The following is a 17,917-nucleotide window of genomic DNA, read 5'->3' on the forward strand; positions in this document are numbered from 1 at the left end:
TAAAAATGTCTAGTGAAGTTTAATTTCCCAGACGTTTCAGACACTACTCTAACATAACAGAAATGATGGCCTTGTTTTGACATGTGACAGTATTGATATACACTTGTGCGTCAGTGGTCCTCCCTATATTCCGAGCCATACCGGGCAGATCACATGCTGCATTGTTTGTTTTCACAAGCGGCCGCATGAAAGGGTTAAAGACGACGTGAGAAACCGAGCCCTACTACTAATTCATTCAACTACTTCTCGCCACGCCTTTAAACATAAACAAATGGGGGCTTGACCAATGAGAAGCCAAGAATTTCGACGTAGAGATCTGCCGATGATCAGATGACTAAAGGCAAAACTATTTAAAACTCTAATGAGCCACTTGATGCAAGTACATATATTTCTCCAGTACCGCTCTCAGGGGCACACGAAATACACCTCCGAGTCTCTTTGCCTCTTGGGATTGGATTTAAACCCATTTAACACACTAACACTCAACATCTAGTTATAATCTCAGAACGTGGATTTCACATTGGTGTGTGAGAGAAATGAAAGCCTTTTCATTGTGGATTTTCCTATTCTGTGCAACGCTGTTTGCGTCGGGACTTGGAGAGAACGCCGTCCTTAAAGGTAAGAACGCATTTTCTAATGTGCGATGTAAATTTGACAACAATTACAGCTGAATTTAGGCGAGATTAAAGCACCTTTGTCAAAGGAAAACCTAACCTAATTAATTCTCAACCAGATGGTGTAACACAATTTACAATTTACAGAAAGGGTTCAAAACAATAGGGCACCCACAACGTTTCAATGAATGGAAAATTACTGACTTCTATCAAATTAGATCAATGATCAATATACATTTCATGTTGGCACTAAGCATATCAGAGTATAATTGCATCATAAAGATCAACAAGTGTGAGATGGTGAGAGAGACAGAAAAACGGGACTGGATTAGATTTGAGTCGTGTCCTTGGGAAAGACCTGCGATGTGGCGCAAAACCAGAACACGCCACGTCTTGGGTTCCGTTTGGAGTGAAGTCCCGTTAAACTGTTTTACCGAGCAGCACTACCCACACCACTACCAGCTGGTTGTACAAGTCTTGTAAACGTTTCACGTTGAAGCTAAGCGCAACCATATTCACACCAAATTGGCGTATTTTAACGATCGTATGATGTTCAAATCCGTTGCATTTTAAAGTGAAACGCTAACATTCACAGCTGATTAATTGCCCCAAATGCTACAACTCATTAGAGCCCTATCAATATTTTGTTATGAGACGTCTCATCTAACAAGTCAGTCCCAAATTCAACCAAGCTGTACGTTTGCGTTTTGAGAGGCATCTTGATCTACCGGTTCCTAGTCGCGGACGTTCGCTTGAAGCCGCGTGAGTCCGGGCCAACAGGTTAATAGAGTATGAAGCCGTGTGACTACGGGCCAGCAGTCTAATAGAGTATGGCAGCTGGGAAGGAAATAGCGCGGTGCCCCTGGCTGCCAGATCTGGCCGTGCGCCAGGAGCCCGGACGGGCGCGCAGCAACTGTGTCTGCCAGACCCGGGAACAGGACCAGAAGTGGTCGAGGTTGTAGGTTACAACATCTCATAGCGTGTTAGACATGCATGTGTTTGATAAAGATGCTGATTTACATAATGTTGTCCCTGGATTTGATGGGTGAAATCATTTGAGTGATTGCTTTATCTTTGAGGAGTTTCCTACACCCACCTTTTCCCCCCTCAAACCTCCGGAAATGCATAGGGCACCAAGGGTGTGTATGGTTTGAATGCTATCAAGTATTGTAGCTAAAGACGATACCTCTATTCCACCCTCTTTCTTTCTGGCGTAGATGGGGAAGATGTGTTAACGGATGACGAGGCTCTCCATGACCGGGTCAGGTATAACATGCGAAAGAGTCTGGACCTGGAGCAGGACGGCTGCTACCTGCAGCCTGGCAGGAAGGATTGTCTGCAGGAGTGTGGCTTCAACGCCACAGCCAAGACCATCTTCATCATCCATGGCTGGACGGTAAATACACACACACACAACACACCTAGAGCACTGGCTTTCCCCCTTAGTCTTAAGATCAGAGCTTTTCCCTTGTGTGTGAGTGTGCTCTTCCATAGTGGTCTTTGGATATTGGAATGTGTTGTGTGAACGTCAAACTTCTCCAACTTTCTCTCAGATGAGCGGGATGTTTGAGGTCTGGATGCACAAGCTGGTCTCTGCTGTGATGCAGCGTGAGAGTGAGGCCAACGTGGTGATCGTGGATTGGCTAACGCTGGCGCACCAGCTCTACCCTGACGCTGTCAACCACACCAGCCGGGTCGGCTTGAGCATCGCCACCACCCTCAACTGGCTTCAGGTGTGTGTGTGTGTGTGTGTGTGTGTGTGTGTGTGTGTGTGTGTGTCAGTGTCAGCAGCTGAGGTAGTGCTGTTGACCTGTACGCTTACCCACACTGAGGGGGAGCTGAGCTCTCTCTACTGAGGAAGAGGTTTATATTGTGAGCAGACATGACTTCAGGACATTAACTAAAGGAGTTGGCGTGAGGGAGAACAGCTGAGTATCTGAACAGCCTTTCTCCAGTGACCTGTAGGGGTGTGTTCACAAGGAACACTGCACCCTCAAGAATACGGTTGCTAACCTCTCCAGATGTGGGTGGGGGGGAATTCACTAAATTCAGGCAATTAGTTCTTGTGAGCGCTTGTTTAAAAGAAAGGAAAAACAATAAGTATATATATATTGTATGTGATTGTTATTCAAAACTTTCTCATGGAAGCCAATGGTTGTGTTCTAGAAGTCAAACAGATTCCTCCACTTGTCACCGCTCCTTCATGACTGTTGCCAAGACTGGATGTGGTTTCACCATGTGTCTACCCAATCAGAGCCTTTTCAGATCATAGTTCATTAAAGAGGCTATTTAACAGTTTTGGGACTCCTCCAAAAGTCCCATTCAGAGGGGCTGTCATGAAAAAGCCAGGGCACCGTGAGTGGATTGAGATTGGGGGGAGAGCGACACATTGAGACATTGGCAGAGACAAAGCGTGCATGCTTAGAGCCAAAGAGACAGATGGCAGAGGTGCTGTAGCATGGAAGGGAAACCGGTGTGAATGCACTCATTATCTGGACTGGGATTGGCTGGAGTTCAGACCTGGCCGCTATTGGCTTCGATCCGGGACGGGTGTGTTTGTGTGGCAGCAGCTGATGCTGTGTGTGTCTGATCTCTTGTCTCTGATAGGATGAGCAGCAGCTGCCCCTGGAGAATGTGCACCTCATTGGGTACAGCTTGGGTGCGCATGTGGCGGGCTACGCTGGAACGTTTGTGCGAGGGTCTGTCGGAAGAATCACAGGCAAGTGGAGATGGAGAATGACATGAACCCGATCAGGCCTCTGAGAACCTGTTGGAAATACCTGAGTAAAGCTATAGTCAAATATCAAACTAGCATTGACATGCCCTTATTGCCTTTGGCAAGATGTGCTTAAAACCACAGTTAATTCACTGACTGTAGTAGAGCCTGCCCTCCCTCGGTAGTCCACCTAACACACAGCTCTGGTTCTGTCACAGGTCTAGACCCGGCAGGGCCCATGTTTGAAGGGGTGGACGAGCAGAAACGCCTGTCTCCGGACGATGCTGATTTTGTTGACGTTCTCCATACCTACACACGGGAGGCGCTGGGGGTGAGCATTGGGATACAGCAGCCAATCGGAGACATTGATATTTACCCCAACGGCGGCGACGTGCAGCCTGGATGCGCTCTGAGTGATGTGCTGGCCACTGCAGCAGCAGGAAGTGAGTAGTCTCACACAGGAAGCCACTGCTAGCTTTAGCATCCTATTTAGCCATGTCTGTTTTATGTCTTCATGGGCTTGGAATTTAGTTGGCTCTTAAATATGTTGGGATTGGGGTGGCTTCTTGTTTTGTTTGGTTGGATGTTCGGGAGTTTGGTGTTTAACTGATTCTCTTCTGGGCTAAAATTAGCTGGTTTCCTCCTTTTAATTTCTTTGGATTGTACTAAATGTTCTTGAACGCTCCCAGTTGACCTTTGTCTAATAGCCCCTCCTTTCCTCATCTTCCGCAGACTTTGTGGATGTGATGAAGTGCGAGCATGAGCGTGCCGTGCATCTGTTCGTGGACTCGCTGATGAGCAAGGAGCACATAGGCAAAGCTTATCAGTGTACGGGCCCCGACCGCTTCAAGAAGGGCATCTGCCTGAGCTGCCGCAAGAACCGCTGTAACGACATGGGCTACAACGCTAAGAAGATGCGGAAGAGGCGCAACAGCAAGATGTACCTGAAGACTGGTGCCGTCACCCCCTTTGGAGGTGAGTGGAGAAAACTAGCAAGTGTGTTATATCGATCATCAGGGCCCAGTTGTTCAAAACATTTAATCTGGATCAGAATTGTTTTTCTTCTATCCAGGAACAGTTCGAGCTGGCGGATTTTCAGATTAAACGTTTTGAACAACTGGGCCCTGGCCTCTGGGTCATTTGGCCTCTATATTATGACACTTTACTGATGCAGTTACACCTGCATTAACATGCATCCTGTTATCGGATCACGTATGATGTGATGATTATTGGATTTGGCCAGCTAGCATTTAATTTACACCTTGCATTCAAATGTGCCCCTTCTGACTCATGTCTGCATTGTGATTTTTGTTTGTTTACTCATGCGACTAGCAGTCACTAGCCTGAAACAAAGTTGAACTGAATTTAACAAACTATTTAAATAGAGTCACTGACTTGTAAAAGTGAACTTGAGCAGTCGTACTACATTTTATCTGTTAACATAATGCTACACTTTCCTTATTGCCCAGTAGTTAAGCATATCACTAGCTACTGTTATGACAGTTGTACAATTGCTGTATATAGACGGTTAACCTTTGCCATGCGGTTGTAAATCTTTTAACCTTTTTAACTGTTTATCTTCCAAGGCTACCATTATCAGATGAAAATGCACGTGTTTAACAGGAAGCAGGCTGACAATGCAGACCCCACCTTCCATGTGAAGCTCTACGGCGCTCACAACGACACCCAAGATCTGTCTGTAGACGTGTGAGTACGCGGCCAGCAGATCTAAAATCTAAATAAAGTACAAGCTATTTGTGTGTCACCGGACTGTGAGTGACCTTCTCTCTCCCTCTCCTCCAGTGAAGACCATGTGGGCCTGAACCTGACCAACACGTTCCTGGTGTTCACAGAGGAAGACATTGGGGACCTCCTGAGGATCCATCTGAGCTGGGAGGGGGTGGCCGAGTCCTGGGGCTCCGTGTGGAAGAACATCAAGAAGTCACTGTGGTCCTCTTGGAACACCACGCCCACCAACCAGGTGCTGGAGGTGCGCAGGATCCGCGTCAAGTGTGGGGAAACGCAGAAGAAGTAAGTCTGGCTATTTTGTTTCTGGGATCACTTGATCTGTGGTGTTTTGCAAACTGATGTCTTGGACAACTTCTCACATGGATTCTTTATTTTATACACAGTTTTTTATTTAGTTATTTTTTCATGCATGTTTATTATGGGTAACTGCATGAACTAAACCATCACCATTAAAACAATTGCACCATTTAAAAAATCTGCACCTTTAGGGAAACTGGCTGGATAACTCATTCATTCTGCTTTGTGAAATAATCACTCTTCTGTGTTCATATCCCCTGTCCTTAGCTTATATGGTGGCCTGTATTTTTGTTGATGATTTATTATTTATCTCTGTAGGTTCACCTTCTGTGCCCAAGACCCATCTAAGACTGAGATTTCACCAGGGCAAGGCATCACTTATGTGAAGTGTCGTGATGGCTGGGAGGTGAAACCCAAAAAAAGGTACAGTCAACTCGCATGGCTAATTATATTCACGGATATCCTACAGTGTCTGATCATCCATCAACAGTAATTTTTTTCACAGATTTGTATATTGTCTAGGGCAGTACTGCATGCTTGAATGAATTAACAATAGAAATAGAAGAGCTTCTGTGGCATAGCGGAGAAGAATAAGATGATGGCACTGGGCATCAGACCAGCAACCTTCTGGTTATTGGCCAACCTTGAGTCTACTTGGCCTCTTCATGGCAGCATGTCTTGTTAGTGGCCAGACACATCTATTCATCTATTGAGAACCTTTTGCTCTGATTGACAGATTGCACATGAAGGATTCAGCACTTCAATGAGGAAAGCACCATCTCATGGGGACCGAAGGCGGAACGGCAGGAAGGAGCCTTCTCTTCATCCGAGCACTTTGATAGGAGGAGGAGGAGTGACAAGCACACGGTGGGAGGGGCTTAGGGAGGCCTCGGACTCGGGATGCACCGAAATATTTTTTTCACTGGTCACATGACTTTGGGCTCTGACCTACAGGACAGCGTGAGACTGCACATGGGCTGGCCCCGGGGGTGGGCCTAAGTGTGCTGTCAGGATTTCCTGAGGATTCACAGACGTTCCACCATATGGATTGGTCTCGAGTCAGACTAGAAAAAAGTAGTGTACAGATGTGTCCGCGGACGCTCCCTAATAAACCTAGTCTCTTTACTGTACATTTTAATTTATGAAGAATGGAAAAGCACTGTAAGACCAAGCTTATTTATCAACATGAAGCACACCCAATATGAAGCACATGTTTGAATGAATTTGTCCTTTGTGAGCTGCAGTTTGTGTGCGTGTGTCTGTGTGTTATGACCAACAAGTGTGCCTTTCAGCTGGATGAGATTAAAATTGTGAATACACTGTATTACTGAAGGAGGTGATTGAGCTAAATGCACATGATCTTTCACTGTGTCTGTGCAAGGTCTTGTGATGTCTGTGAAGTGCCATAGTTTTTTTTGTGGGTGTGTTTGATGTATATAATGTAAATATATTTGTGGCAAAATAAAATTCACTTGTTATTTGTAATAATTCTGCTTTTGATTATTTTGAACTAAAGACCATTGTTAGTATTGGCCGTCACTGATCTGATCCGTTTCTGGGGTGGTTTCAAGATCCTGGGACCAGTTGTTCAGAAGTTATCTGATTGGATTTCGGCTATCGTATTGGATAAAATCTTGAAAATGGGTTGTTCAAAAGAGAAAAAGGATTCTAAAATCCTGTGTGTGTTGTTCAAAACTTTTTAGTAGGATTGGGATACCTTTTGATCCCAAAAACCTGGATTTTCCTGATCTCTCTCATGATCAGTGTTGAAGTGTGCCTGTTCAGGTGTGTTACCTGCAAGAAAAGGGGTCATCAGCCATGGTAGGAGTGGATAGTTGCTGTCTCCTAATATTATGCCATCCGGTCGGTTAGTTTGGAGTCGCTCTCCCTCAGGATACGCACATAATGACAGACCCTGGCCACTTCACGACGCAGTTTGTGATGATGAAGGTCATGTGAGGTCAGCGTCGCCCACAAATTGGATGTTGATGCTGTGCCTCCCCTTTCGGTTGACGTACTCACACTTCCTCTCTTGAGGTGTTTTTGTTTTTTACTGATTTATTTGCCATGCAATCAACTTGTCAGTCAATTGTTGGAATTTGGTATTTTTGCTCTAGGCACAGGGTCAGCCATATTCTGCAACCCTGGAGCAATTATATGGAGCTTGTATATACACATGAGTGCAGTCGATAGCCTATTGTAGTATTGCAATCTGGTCATCCTTTGGAAATTAAACAAATTGATTGACCAGGCTGGCCAATGTGATTGACACAGCTTTCACCACATCACTCACAGTTGATTTGTCCACTCCTATCAACAACAACAAGGTAGATGATTAGATTATTCGCAATGAGGCCCTGTTCTTCCACAGACAGACCGTGACTCCTTCCGGTTCTGCATTGAAGTTTTAGCCTGACAAGGTCTTTAATGTACTTAATAACAGCAATAATAACTATAATAGCATTCCCTAAGTGAGACCGAGCATACAGTTCCGCAGTGGCAGCGCCGGATTGGGAAAATCATTCAGGCTGGAAATGTGGCTCCAGTCAGGCCACTTTTTAAACAGGGGTATGGGAGTCACCCACCAGAAAAATCAAAGTTAGTTACAAAGTTCATTTCCTGCATTCTGGTGAATTTTAGTGCTTGCAAATCAAAAACTAATGAGCCAACAACTGCTCAAGTTTATCGTTACATCCCAAAGTATAAGACAGTAAAATTCTTAGGCTTCAGTTCCTCGACATTGCAGCAAGAGAAATGAAGTGGTGGTAGGACACATTTGGACAAATGACAATATACAATGTACTTTTATGAACCAAATAAAATCAATTTACTTTTATAATACAGTTAACCACTCTCTCCACCTATTCAAAGAACAGAGCAAGAGCACAATACCCTATTCAGTTTACTGATACACTACCCATCAAAAGTTAAAATAGCCCTTTAACCAACACAAACCTTTAATAACATAGACCTTTCAACAATACTGTAATTACAGTAGCAAGTGTGAGACGTGTATCATGTGTGGTGTGCCCATGCATGCTCGCATGCCATGCACACACAACAAAGACAGAAGATGTTGCGTTGTGTCAATAATGTTAACAAGAAAATTATGAGCTCAAAGAATGAGCTCATTGACAGACATTTTTAACAAAATGCATAAATTGCATAAATTGTCAAATACATTGCTCAAAGAAATGAAGGGAACACTTCAAGGATATGCCTCCCCAGACTATCACTCACACGCCAAACCGGTCATGCTGGATGATGTTGCAGGCAGCATAACGTTTGCCACGGCGTCTCCAGACCCTTTCATGTCTGTCACATGTGCTTAGTGTGAATTTGCTCTCATCTGTGAGGAGAACGGGGCACCAATGGCGAACCTGCCAGTTCTGGTGTTCTCTGGCAAATTCCAATCAAGCTGCACGGTGCTGGGCTGTGAGCACAAGTCCCACTAGAGGACGTTGGGCCCTCATGCCACCCTCATGGAGTGCAGTTTGCAGTTTGGTCAGAAACATGCACATAAGTAGCCCGCTGGAGGTCATTTTGTCGAGCTCTGGCAGTGCTCCTCCTGTTCCTCCTCGGAAAAGGAGCAGATACCGGTCTGGGTTGTTGGGTTGTTGCCTCCTCATGTAATGGCCCTTCTCCCGGTATCTCCTCTACACTTTTGGACTGTGCTGGGAGACACAGCAAACCTGCTTGCGATGACACTGGTGGATGTGATGGAGGAGATGAACTACCTGTGCAACCTGAATGGGCACTAGCAAAATGCAAAACAAGAGAAAAATCAGTCAGGAAGGATAAGGAGAGAAACATGTGTCACACCTTGGTGAAAAGGTCTGCATGTTGGGAATTGTGAAACCTTGCAATCAAGCAAAAAGTCTTGTTGTGAAAAAAATAAGAAATTCCGGTTCTTGCATATGACGAAAATGTAAGCGATAAACAACCCGCTCAATGTCATAACCATCAGTTTTACATTCACTAAATACCTACAGCTTGTTAGCAAACTTGGGTGGGGGTAGTATTCATATTTTTGCGTGTTAGTGTGGTTTTGTTTGTTATTTTGTGTGTGTGTGTGTGGGGGGGGGGTTTACTACACTAACCCTAACCCTAGCTTTTTAAGAGATATTATAGAAAAGGTAAATGCTTTTGTAATGAACATAATGTTGTGTGGAATCAAAAACAATGATTCATTCACAAACTGCACTCATATTTAGCAGCTTGATGTTGGAGAATGTTGCTGATTTGTAGTTTTGCTGGAGAATAATACTGTGGATTTAATACATTATTTCACTAGCCTATTTCTTTCTGTGCAGTATGTAGGATGACTTCAACAAGTACAGTACACTATGTTCATGAGAATCTATGGAAAGCCTGCAACCCTACACTATAGAAGTGTCCACACCTCTGACCTGAAATTTGTCTTACAGAATGACGAGGTGAGAGATGAGACCTTGATGAGGGTCACCAGCACTTCAGGTATTTGTCATTGTATTAGCAATTCTATTTTTATAAACATAGTAGTATTTTGTAAAAATGGTGTGTTGATAACAGTGGCCAATCATTTTAAATGTACTGTCTTCTATTTTTATTACAGCCTTGATGCCCAGATGGGATTGGAAGGAACTACACAAGTCCCACTCGATTTGAGAATTATGGACTATACTGATAAATGCATACACACAGACACAACATTATTATTGTTTCCTTTTTATTTTTTTTCCATTGGCATTTTGTTTTCTCTTGATGGTGCAATGTCGACTGAAACTGAAGCCATAAGAATGTTACTCTCTTGTACTTGTATAATGGGATGTAATAAACTTTTGGCACACATGGCAATAATCATGAATCTTGAATTATTATTATTATTTAGCAATTTAAACATGTCAGCCCTGCAAGTTTGTTTCCTGAGGGTTAGCTGACAACCCCACTGACAGATGACAGGTAGATAATGACAGCAGTAGTATTAGCTATACGTTAGCTAGCTAGCATGTTTATTTTTGTCACTGACTAACCTGGTGGTCCCATGCATGAACATTTTTTGTTGATTTTGTCACATTTAGTGGCATCTCCAAGGGACTTTTCTCTCCCTCTCTGCTCCACCCTTCCTCTTTTTTCCACTGTCCATCTTCAAGCGCCGGTTATGCTTGACAGTTTGCATTATCAAACTATTGTGCCACAGCAACTAGAAACACTAGCTTGGCCTGCTTCTAATTGGCCTAGCTGTGGGCAATTCTTTTGTCCATTTAGCAGATCAGGCCACTGGGAAAACTCCCAGTGCTCCCGATGCTCGATGGTGCTCCAGCCTGCTCAGTGGTGAATTGCTCCAGTGGTTTTGTACACTCAACGTACACCCTTTAACGGTATCCCTTTAACGTTAAGTCCTCAGAGAAAGGCTGAATAAGATGGCTGTGTAATTGGTCTTTTCAAACACTCACCCATTAAACATCAATTAGCTGATGTGCTTTGGCATGTGTTCAATTAAATCAATCATGCCCCAGGCATAAACTCTATGTTCACTACACCAAAGAGGTGGAACCATGGACACAAAACTTCACTGTTGCACAAACCCACGCACATCCTACTAAGGGAGAAGTGACTAACAAAAAGAAAAAAGACATTTGGGTTGAAATCACTGAGAATGTGAATGCCATGGGGTCCAGAAGAGGACCACGGAGCAAGGGAAATGTAGATGGAAGAATCTGAAGGCCAGGGCAACAAAGGACCATACTGAAGCAAAAAACATCCAAACAGTCAACAAGCCCTTTAGGAGAGGTGATTACACACGTTCTTGACATCATTGGAGGTGAAAATGTGCAAGGTCTGCACAGGATTAAATGAGTTGTAGTGGATGGTGAGCCCATGGTTGTAGGGGAAAGCAAGCCAGTTCCTCCTAATGCAGAGGAAACATTTATTCTGGATCTCAGTCGTTATTGAGGAAGAAGGTGGATCCTCACTGGTAGAGCCACAGGAGCAGTAGTTATTGCCACAGGAGCTTAGAAAAGATAGGCGTTCTTTGCCAAACAAAGATGATGATGCCTATTAGTCACTTCTTAAACAAGAAACCGATAGAGCAGAAGTACAGATTCATCTGGCAGAGGAACAAATCACTCTTACCCAACTACAGCAAACCAAAGCCAGACTTGAGAGCAGCCTCCTAAAAGCAAGGCTTCAAAAAGCTGGTGTTTCCACAGTGAGGAAGAACTCGGAACACTCTTTATTTTGGACATTTTGCCTTTTTATGATTTAAAACACATGTTCAAAATATCCACAATGTATTTGTTGCTTCACTATTTGTATACAATGAAAAAACGTTAACATTTTTAAAAAACAGGTCTGAGGTCCAACTCACCAACGGATAGAATGCAGTCCTTTTCAAACAGGGTTGGCGCAGAGAGGCACTGATGAGCGACAATTCGTAGTGTGCATGCCAAATAATATTTTCATACCCGATTACCCGATTATTAAAGACCAGTGTTTATTTGAAGTACATTGCACTCATACCAGATCTTATAATCCCTGATTAAGTGTCAGTAACCACATCAATGTGATTTACAGAAGAAATTGTCTGTGATGCACAGACTGTAATGTATATAATGCAAGGGTATTATTTGTGCACCCATAATGTTATTAGCTTTGTTACACTATACTGTAGGAGTTTCTAAAAGGATGTTTTTTGTGTGCTTTTTAGAGTAGGAAGATACTCTAAAACAAATTAAGTGTCAAAATAGTGAACAGACAAAAAGGCACATTGAGAGGAGGTTTCCATCACAGCAGAAGTCACAACGTTTGACGTTACACATCTGTGGAATTCAATAAACATTCCAGAGTTAGTATGATATATTTCCTGACATCCATGTCTGTACATGTTGAAAGCTTGTTTTGAATGCTGGTGTCATGGAGGTAGTTACGCAAAGTAGCAAACTTCATCTGATGGGTACCTTTCCTTGAGACCTGAGGGCTTGCGTTAGCTATCACAGCTGTCCTTTAGATGGATTTTAGATGTGCCAGGGGCCTACTTTATCCTGATTCTCTCCTACTTTTTTATGTATCAGTTTTTCAGCTTGCAACAGCCTCTAATCTTGCGTTGTCCTCTTTTTATTATTTTTTTCTTTATTTTTTTCTGAGTGGGGCAGTCCCACTCATATTTTTCATTTTTTTTGACAGATACAGTGAAGTTTAGACAGGAAGGATGGGTGAGAGAGAGAGATATGTCCCCGGTCGGAATCGAAACCGGGGACCCTGCGGTTACATGGTCAGCGCTTAACCCGCTACGCCACCTAAGCGCCCCGCGTTGTCCTCTTTTTGCTTATCCAGTTCCTGAATTCATCCGGGCTGAGTCTACTCCACCCTATATCCTAGTCCTTGCCACCCCACCCAGATCTCACCAGAAAGCTGCCTTTCACTACGGACCCCTGAACTCTTGCACCACACCAAATTCCACATTAGTTTACTGTTCAGCACCTGATGAGCCAGATTTTTCCTTGCCACTGTGCCCTATATTTTTTCTTTGGCTTACTTTTGGGGGTCTATGGTTTGGTGCTAGATCATATTGTTTGTATTGTATTTAATGTTTATATTGTCTAATATTATTTTAGTTGTGAAGCACTTCGTGACATTTGTCTATCTAAAGAGCGCTACACAAATAAACTTTGGCAATTGATTGATTGATTGACATATGGCGCTTTTCCACTACCGGGCCGGCCCGGTTTGTTTTGCTTTTCCATTGTCAGCCGAGCTGGGCTGAACCGAGCCGGGCCGGGACGTTTTAGCTACCCTTCTGGACTAGGAACTACTGGAGCTAAAGGTACTTTTTTGCCAGGCTGTGTGTGACGTGTGACGCTGCAGACCGTTGATTGGTCACAACATCGCCATCCCATGTTCTCGAGTTCACAGCTAACCGCCATTTTTAAATACCACAACAGATTTCGCTCTCGGAAATGTCATTTACTTTTTCTGTAATTACTTATTAATAAAGATTAGAAAAATTATGAAAACCATCTTATTATCTTAGTTTAATGTCATTTTAATGCATCATAGAACTTTTCTTTACAACAAGCATAACAAAATAATCGCTATTATGGCGACAACACCTGTGTAACCAACACCTGTCATCATTATTACAACCCAGTAAACAAATCAGTCTGTCTTGAAACCCCTCTACAGTGTTATCTGCATTTGCCACGCATGTCAGTAAAACTTGGCAATATATGATATTATAAATAATCTGATTAATTTGCGCTATTTTTTTAAAATGCGTTTCCAGATTAACCGTGAGCATTAACACGTTAACATTGACAACTTTTTATACATAGTCCCTTTATTTAAGATCACCATAAGGAATGGGCAGATTCATATAATGTCCAAATTAACCACTCATGTATTTGGTTGATAATCCTTTGCATGCAACAACTTCAGATCAACTTAACTTCAGAGGTCAGCAACCCACTGACCCCACAAAATGCTGGGTATCTTCTCTGGTGATATTCCAGGCCTGGGGCCTCATTTATAAAAATGTACTTGAACGTCATCTTTGACACATTTTTCTAAACGGACGTAAGCATTATTTATAAAACGGGCTGCGCTTGTTTAAAATTGCGTACGTACTGCTGTCTATAAATAACAAATATACTTGAAATTGAATGCAGGTGAATGAGCTTTGTATTTACGCCCTGCGTTAGCGGCTTCAATAGGCTTGATTGAGGTGTTGTGCAGCACCTTTGACGAGTTCACACGATGGTAGACGAAAGAAGACAATCTTTACTGAGGATGAGATCGACTGTCTTTTATCAGAAATAGACGCGCGGTCGCAAATGCTCGACCCCGAATTCCCCCGATCACATCAGGCAGGATGCGGCTGAAGGAGGGCTGGGATATACCCGACCGCCTTTATCACCCCTCAATTTAGAATGATTACACCATACAATAGCCTATTGGCATATAAAGGAAGACTGAAATACAATCATAAACATCAGTTCCCTTTAAATCTTGAATTAAACGAATTTTCTCGGCTGATAACAACATCGTTCATTTTATTACGAGCCTTCGCATGAATTTCAGTAGGCAGTGTGGCTCACATGCCTGTAATAACTCTGCATAACTAGTAGGTAATGTGCGTACGTCAAGTCAATACCTGACGTAGAGCTACGATCGTTTCCACGGTCAAATTGACTCATGTTAAAATTTTATAAATCTTGACGTTGACTTTGACGTGGTTTTCTACGTACGACATGGTAAGATCGAATTTAATCCAAAGTACTTTCTATAAATGAGGCCCCTGTACTGCAGCCATCTTTATCTTTGCGTCAGGAAATTAAATACATGTTCAATATAAGTTAAAGATGGATATTTACTTTCCCAGGCAAGACGTTTCCACCTTTTGGCCCTGAACAACTCCCTAGTTGCTATGGTATGTACTGGGTCATTGTCTTACTGTTAGATGAAGCGCCAGCAGTTACATAATCAATGGAAACAAGTTTTAGTGGCAGCTTCTAAAGGGTGCCGTGACTGAAAAAGAATTTTGAGAAACGGTGTTCTAGTTTACCCAAAAGAGAATATGTTACTTTCTCTTAGATAGCCAGCTAAGCCATAGTTGAGGCCTATCATTTAGAATGAAGGCGATAGTCTTTCTTACAATGTCTTAGGAGTACACACTTAGACGTTTTGATGGCCAGGAAGATCCAAACAGGAAATATAGAATATAGTCCTTGAGTTTAGTTGTTGAGCCCAACATAAACAGCTTTACAGTAATTAGGAGCTGTATCATAACAACCTCAAGTATAATTTGTTGGATATGATTTGTTTAATATTGGACATAACCAGAGTACATGTGTAAGAGAGTGTAAAAGAGGCACCTCACATTAACATCTCCAACAACCTCTGGTATTAACTTCAGCTTATGTAACTTTTGAGGTGTCCAGTTCCATCGACAGTTCCCTCTACAGAGCAAGGAATCTGAGACCATTCCTCTTTACAGAACCTCTCCAGATCATCCAGGGTCCTAGGTCCTCTCTTGTGCTCTCTTCAGTTCAGCCAACAGGTTTTCAATGGGGTTGAGGTCAGGGAACTGAGATGAACATGGCAGAAGCTTGATTGTGTGTTGAGTGATTTTTTTTTTGTGTTGATTTGGATGTTGAATGGATTTGAAATGACCCAGTTTTAGTTTCCTGGAAGAGACAGACAGATTCAGATTTAAAATAATAATGTGTAGGGGTGCCAATAGCCTAATTGTGATACACATGTTTTTGTTAGAAATAATTATTTCCTGATGACAGATTTTTTTTTCTTAAAGGTTGGACTATTCAAATTTTTTCAGTGTGACATTAAGCTTTTTATAACCCTTTTTACTCATGTTTACCAGGGGTGCCAGTGATTGTGGATAGCACTCTATGTATTATTTTCGGTTGAATAATGTATTTCCACTCTTCAGGGGACATATCCAGAGCCAATTAGCTTAGCCCATTGATCTTTAGCCTTGTTTAGGGGGTCAGATATTTGTTCATGCAGCAGGTGATAGATTATAGAAGCTACCGCCCTAATATTAATTTTGAGGCAAATTGTGAAATCAGAAATCTGGGCATAGCCCAATAATTGATCCTGACTCTGATTCCAAAGGATGGTTTTAACCTTAATTAAGATACACCTATTGTGCCACAAAGGGGCCTGAGGTGATTTAGAAAGGTCCCATCTCCCCGCTCTGTGCAGCTTACCTCACAAGGTTCTGGTGTTTGTAGGGTGGTCCTACGAAAAAATCTGAGCCAGGGTGAGACTCCCCCACAAACAACAGACTCCATCTGGTAGCTGCTTGGTTTAGCCCCTCCCTTCCAACTTGGTAAGCACATACTAATCTGTTTGACATTGATGGCCCAATAGTACCACCTGAAAATCCACTTCTTACTGGGGGAGCCTTGCGTTTCTTTATTCCTAAGTGGTGCTATAAACGACCCGAGACACGCTAGCATGAATACAGATGAAAAGGAGACTAAACACTGGTGATAAGAGTTTACTCTACTGTTACACTAAATAAGAGTTTACACTACTGTTACACTGTGCTACTTTATTGTTAACATTGTTAACCTTAGGATTTGACCCAACCTTTTTTTGACCTCTACATCCCTGGTTTCAAGACAGTCAAGATGAGGTTCTGGGTAGAAACATTATTTTAGTTTACTAATTGGGTCACACAATTCTCGTTCTAATTAAGTGAATTGGGTAGGGAACATCATTTGGAGTTGATTCTGTGACATTGATTGTAACTGGCAACAAATTGTTGATTGTCACTGTTATTACTTCCAGATATGTTGGCCCAGCGGCCTCAGCGTTGTTGGTAAACCCAGTGGCCTATGCCACAAGGATTAACAGCTGTGGGTACACATAATGCCACATGTTGAGAAACATTGGCAAACACAGCGGATAGTGCCCACTGGGTCATTACTAGAGGATCAAGCGGTGGGGGTGTGGCTGTCCCATGTGATGCCGCCGACTCATGCCAAGACGTCACGCACACACCCATTCATGAGACTCCGCCCCAAGCTCAATGGCTGGTGAGACAAAGAGTGGAATGTTCCAGACGGACATGGCGGAAGAGGTCGTCACCGTGGAAACACTGCCATCGTAACTCCTCAGGTTCCCTGTTGCTTTTGACTAAACAGGTGGGCAGGTGGGTAAACAGGTGGTCGCTCAGGTGGGTTCTTGTCAATCATAAACCGGTCAATCATAGGTGCATAGAAACATGAAATTCAGTCTTTGTACAGCTTTTCTTCTCCATTTGTCATAATGCAGTATAATGCCCCTAGACTCTGACCAGTCAGTTCTGTTCAGTTTTTTCTGCTGCCTCATAGTTGAAGGTCGACTCAGCGACCTGATCTGATCAAAAAATTAACAAGGTGGCAAAGAAAATAGCTCTGAGCAAAAAGAATCGGCAGGTCATTCACTCGTAGCTAACATGTTGCATTGCCATGCTCAGATGCCAATGGAATCGCTAATCCTGGCTGGCCACGTGTCGAAGTGTCCTTGAGCGAGGCACTGAACCTCTTATTGCTCGAGGGTCGCCTTCAATGACTCTGACCTCTTGCCTAGAGCACAAATACATGTTGTTGTACTCTGTGCAATGACAAAGCTTGAATCCCTTTTCCTTTCCCTAAGGAGTGCCTGTGAAACTCATATGCCGATACTGATTCTATACTGATTCTAACCCTAACCCTGCGAAGGACATCTTCTACCTGAATCGTTCGTGCGTAAAAAAAAGTACTTGTGCGAATCATCAGGCTCTCTGGCACTTTGTGTGGTCCCAGCTGAGTGGTGTGAGAGGTGCCTCTGGTTCCCTGTATTGTGACACAGATCTACTATAAATATTATGACTGACGTCTAAAGGAGCCCGCAGAGAGACCCCTCTAAATACCGTACACATCCTTCCATGCTCACATGGCCCTCTCCCTTTGAAATCTATTTATGTGCTTACTCGCAACATGGTCTCATGCTTTTGTTTACAGTTATGTCACTATCACCTGGTATACTACAGAGTTCATGTGTACTGTATGTGCAT

The 17,917-nt window shown here is 43.1% G+C and overlaps 1 protein-coding gene and 1 pseudogene across 2 annotated transcripts; one reads left to right on the forward strand and one right to left on the reverse strand.

The window, feature by feature from the left end:
* Positions 1-536: 536 nt before the first annotated feature.
* Positions 537-6,608, forward strand: lipg (lipase, endothelial; the record flags this gene model as incomplete). Its single annotated transcript, XM_080531600.1, has 10 exons — positions 537-618; positions 1,832-2,010; positions 2,168-2,347; positions 3,222-3,333; positions 3,549-3,773; positions 4,063-4,305; positions 4,917-5,037; positions 5,134-5,361; positions 5,695-5,799; positions 6,113-6,608. 10 exons carry the CDS (start codon positions 537-539, stop codon positions 6,141-6,143), a joined length of 1,506 nt encoding a protein of 501 aa, XP_080387726.1. The 3' UTR covers positions 6,144-6,608.
* A 467-nt stretch (positions 6,609-7,075) lies between these two features.
* On the reverse strand, positions 7,076-8,689 carry LOC308158008 (putative nuclease HARBI1; annotated as a pseudogene). The gene is made up of 3 exons: positions 8,617-8,689; positions 7,520-7,828; positions 7,076-7,405 (listed from the first exon to the last, which is right to left on the reverse strand). The product of its transcript is annotated as a putative nuclease HARBI1 (transcript).
* Between the last annotated feature and the right edge of the window lie 9,228 nt (positions 8,690-17,917).

Source organism: Nansenia antarctica (assembly GCF_963989245.1).
Source record: "Nansenia antarctica genome assembly, chromosome: 5".
Taxonomy (NCBI): Eukaryota; Metazoa; Chordata; class Actinopteri; order Argentiniformes; family Microstomatidae; genus Nansenia; species Nansenia antarctica.